This window comes from Excalfactoria chinensis, chromosome 30 (assembly GCF_039878825.1).
Source record: "Excalfactoria chinensis isolate bCotChi1 chromosome 30, bCotChi1.hap2, whole genome shotgun sequence".
In the NCBI taxonomy this organism is placed as follows: domain Eukaryota; kingdom Metazoa; phylum Chordata; class Aves; order Galliformes; family Phasianidae; genus Excalfactoria; species Excalfactoria chinensis.
Window position 1 is genome coordinate 696,428 of NC_092854.1, and position 4,066 is coordinate 700,493.

Here is a 4,066-nt window from a genome sequence, read left to right on the forward strand (position 1 = left end):
TGTCAGGGCCTGCAGAGAAGCAGTGAGGAAGGCTAAAGCTCACATGGAGCTGAAGCTGGTGAATGAGATAAAGGATAATAAGAAGGTGATCTTCCTACTGGTTTTAATTTCACTTTGGTTTTCCTCTTTTCCTCTGAAAGCTGTTAGTAACTCAAGCCTTATGTGATATTTGAACAAAGCGTACAGCTTAGACAGATACGATTGTGAGAGGGCCAACACATACAGGAGAACTATTTTGTAAAAATCTCCTAAATAAGCTCATCTTTTGCTTCACTTGTGTCTGAGGGTCATTTCACCTTAATGTAACTGGGGGGACTGTGAATCTGGTTGTCACTGACTCAGTTCATGGGCGGGACGTGACAGCGTTGAATGAACTAGAGAAGGAATGTAGCTGGCAAAGAACCCTAGAGACCTAAAGGCAAAGGACCCAAAGGACCTAAAAAGACTTTAGCAGATCCTTTCCTCTGTAGTTCTGATTTGTCTCTATTCACCCTTCCTAAGGATGTGAAGGTTTGAGTAGGAAGTCTGGAATTTTCTTATTTATCTGAATTGGTCTGGAAAAATGTGCTGTCATTCATGGTGAAAATCCATCAGTGGAATCCATTGGGATGTGGTGCTCAGGGACATGGTTAAGAGGAGGGTTGTTTGAGTTAAGGTAGTACAGCTGGTTTACAGCTGGACTTGAGGATCTTGAAGATCTTTTCCAACCTGAGCAAATCTATGATTCTATGAGGTGACTGGGATTGTGGATGAAGGAAAGGCTGTGACTCGTTTGCCTTGACTTGTTCAGCCTGGAGAAAAGATGGCTGCAGTGTGACCACTCCTCATCCTTCCTGTCCCTAAAGGGAGCCTATAAACAGGAGGGGAGTCAACTCTTTGAAAGGGTAGATAACAGCAGCACAAGGCAAAATGGTTTGAAGTTGAAGGAGGGAAACTGAGGTTGGATGTCAGGGGGAAGTTCTTTTCTCTGAGAGTGGTGAGGTGCTGGAACAGCTGCCCAGAGAGGCTGTGGATGCCCCGTCCATCCCTGGAGGTGTTCAAGGCCAGGTTGGATGGGGCCCTGGGCAGCCAGGCCTAGTGTTAAATGGGGAGCTTGTTGGTCCTGAATGGGGGTTAGAGCTTCATGATCCTTGTGGTCTCTTCCAACCCAGACCATTCCATGATTCAATGATTCTATGATTGGTACAACACCTTCCACAGCTGCATTACCAACAAACTAGCTGGCTGTTATTATTTATTTATTTATTTATTTTAATAATGCAGTGAAAAGTGCACGGAAAATTGCCTGGACCAATTTCAAGAAGCAGTTATCAGAGATGTGAGGGTAAGCAAGTGAGAACAAAGTAGTGGTGTCCATCAGGGATTAACAGTAAGACCAGTGCTGCTTAATGGGTTCACTAATGAGTGAATGCTGGAGTGCAGTGTGCTCACAGGGAGCTTTTGGGGAAACCCAGCTCAGGAGGGTGGTCAATATGTGGGAGGGGAAGTCTCACGTGCTAAATCCTACAGATACTTAGTTAGCTGTTTCCTGTGAGATTGGTCATATACTTGAACGAGTTGTCCACAGTCACACATCCCACTTCACAGCTGTACTTGGTTCTGTACTGCATGCAGTGTTATATGAGAACTGAAAGCACTGTGAGCTGTTGGGTGTGGTGCCTTCTGGGGTGTTATTGGAGGGCTTTGTGGGCAGCATCCAGAGTTCACTCTACGTGGATGCTGCCCAAGGAAATGACAGTGTGTTAAGGAAACCACACTTTCTGAAAACATATTTCCAAACGAAAGGGTTTACTGGGGTGATTAGAGGCAGACAAAAAAGCAGACTGCATGGCAAGCACAGGGGACATTTTAGCAATGCTTTGTTACTCCTCAAAGTAAAAATGAAAGAAGGGTTGGAGGAATATCAGCACTGTTCTGTAAAGTCGTGGTTGCATTGCCTCCCATTTTCATCAAACAGCAGTCCGCTGGTTGCAGATTCAACAGGACTTTGGGGGAACATCAGTGTCACTTTGGGGTCACATTAAGGTCACACTGAGGGAACTCTGGGGACACTTCAGGGTCACTTTGGGGTCACATTGGGGTCACTTTGAGGTGCCTGCCTCATAGGGGTGGGTTTTTACTCATGGGAGGGTGCAGGGCTTTGGGAAGAGCACTGGGGCCTTGTAGAGGCAGGCATGGTTTTGAGGGGGTGGGTATGGCCTAGTGGGTGGGGCAGGGGGGCCTAATAGAGTTGTGATGGCTTGATTGGGTGAGGCCTGGTAGGAAACCAATGACTGAGTCACGAAGGAGCCTGACAGGAAGGCGACACCAACAGTGGGCGTCCAACTGGAAACTGAAGTCTTGAAACAATGAATCAGGGCCAGCACTCCATGTAGCGCTCTATAAACCCTCAACACCCACCAATTAACTCCTAATAAGTTTAATAGATCCTTAATGATAATTTCATGGACCACAGTCAATTCCCTTATATGGGTTGGTTCTGCCATGAATCACTCCGTATGGGTTTTACTATTGCCACAGGTCTTTATTTTAAGAGGCCTTCTGGAAGGATAGTGACTGTGACCTTCATTTATTTATTCCAAAATACTTTGTAAAAAGTTCATATCACAGTGAGTATTTGTGGACCAACCTCCCCATGGAGCTTCTGATCTCCTTGTTGCATAGTGTGTAGATGATGGGGTTTGTTAAAGGGAAGATGACCGTATGGAAAAGAGCAACGACTTTTTCCATTGGGACGGCCCGGAAGGGGAGGACATAGATATAAATTGCTGGGCCAAAGGTGACCAAAACCACAACCATGTGGGAAATGCAGGTGGAGGTGATTTTGTTCTTGGCCTCAGAGGAGTACGCCCGGAGCTTCAACACTAGGGCGGTGTAGGAGATGAGGAGGATCACAAAGCACACCATGATGACAGAGCCGTTGTTGAGGAACATCAGCATTTCCACTGTGTCAGTGTTGGCACAGGCCAACTTTGCCAGCTGTCGGACATCACAGAAGAAGTTGTCCAGGATGTTGGGGCCGCAGAAGGGGAGAGTGATGGTGAGAGCAAATAGAACGATGCCGTGAATGAGGCCGCCGCCCCACGAAGCTCCGAGCAGGGTGCAGCAAACAGTCTTGTTCATGAGCATGGTGTAGCGAAGGGGTTTGCAAATGGCAACGTAACGATCGTAGGCCATGGCCAAGAGCAAGAAGACTTCAACTGCTCCCAGGAAGTGAAGAAACAAGAGCTGAGCCATGCAGCTGTTGTAGGAGATGGTCTTTGGGTTTGAGAATAAGTCAGCCAGCATTTTGGGTAGGGTGACAGAGCAGTAGCAGATATCCAGGAATGCCAGATTGGCCAGGAAAAAATGCATGGGTGATCCCAGTTGGGAATCACCCCAAACTGCGAGAATGATGAGGACATTGCTTGGGAGAACTGCCATGTAGAACAGTAGGAAGCAGGAGAAGAGAACCGACTGCACTCCGTGGGTGTGAGACAATCCCAGCAGAACAAACTCTCTGACTCTTGTTGAGTTCTCGTGCTCCATTTGGACTCTTGCGAGCTCTGACAAACAGTAATAAAGAAACCAGTGCAAACATATTGCAATATTACAGCAACGTGGGCTGTACTTACACTATGCACACCCTACGAGCATTGCTTGGTGTGATGGAACTCCTTATGGGGAAATACTTGAAAGCTGGTAATGGAGATTCCCACTAAGGCAGGCTCTGTACTGCAATTGGGAGCTGAATGTCAGCAGATGATGGGATGGTCCATGTTTTCTCTCTCTGGAAACTGGCTCCAGAATTGATTCTAGGTTGTAGACCATCAGTGCAGTCTCCTGTAGTGCTGCTCTTTGTGGTTTGAGCTGATTTCTAACATCACCAACAGCTGCACAGAGGTCAGTGCCATTCCTTTTCTCCCAAGCCTTACAAATCCACTCAGCTTTTGTGATGGGAGCACTGAGAATTACAGCAATTCCATCTCTGTGTGTAGAATCAGCCACCAAATGCACAACATTGCAGCTGAAGCCCTTTCAGATAACTCTTCCAAATGCATCTCTCTTCCTGAACGCTGTACAGCAC

At 46.9% G+C, this 4,066-nt stretch overlaps 1 protein-coding gene across 1 annotated transcript; it reads right to left on the reverse strand.

Annotated features, from left to right (window-relative positions):
* Positions 1-2,604: 2,604 nt before the first annotated feature.
* On the reverse strand, positions 2,605-3,528 carry LOC140263415 (olfactory receptor 4M1-like). Its single transcript, XM_072358292.1, has one exon. The coding sequence runs from the start codon at positions 3,526-3,528 to the stop codon at positions 2,605-2,607; it is 924 nt and encodes a 307-aa protein (XP_072214393.1).
* Between the last annotated feature and the right edge of the window lie 538 nt (positions 3,529-4,066).

Coding starts and splice junctions, on each gene's coding strand:
- LOC140263415 (XM_072358292.1), bottom strand. CDS start 3,528: ATGGAGCACGAGAACTCAACAAGAGTCAGAGAGTTTGTTCTGCTGGGA.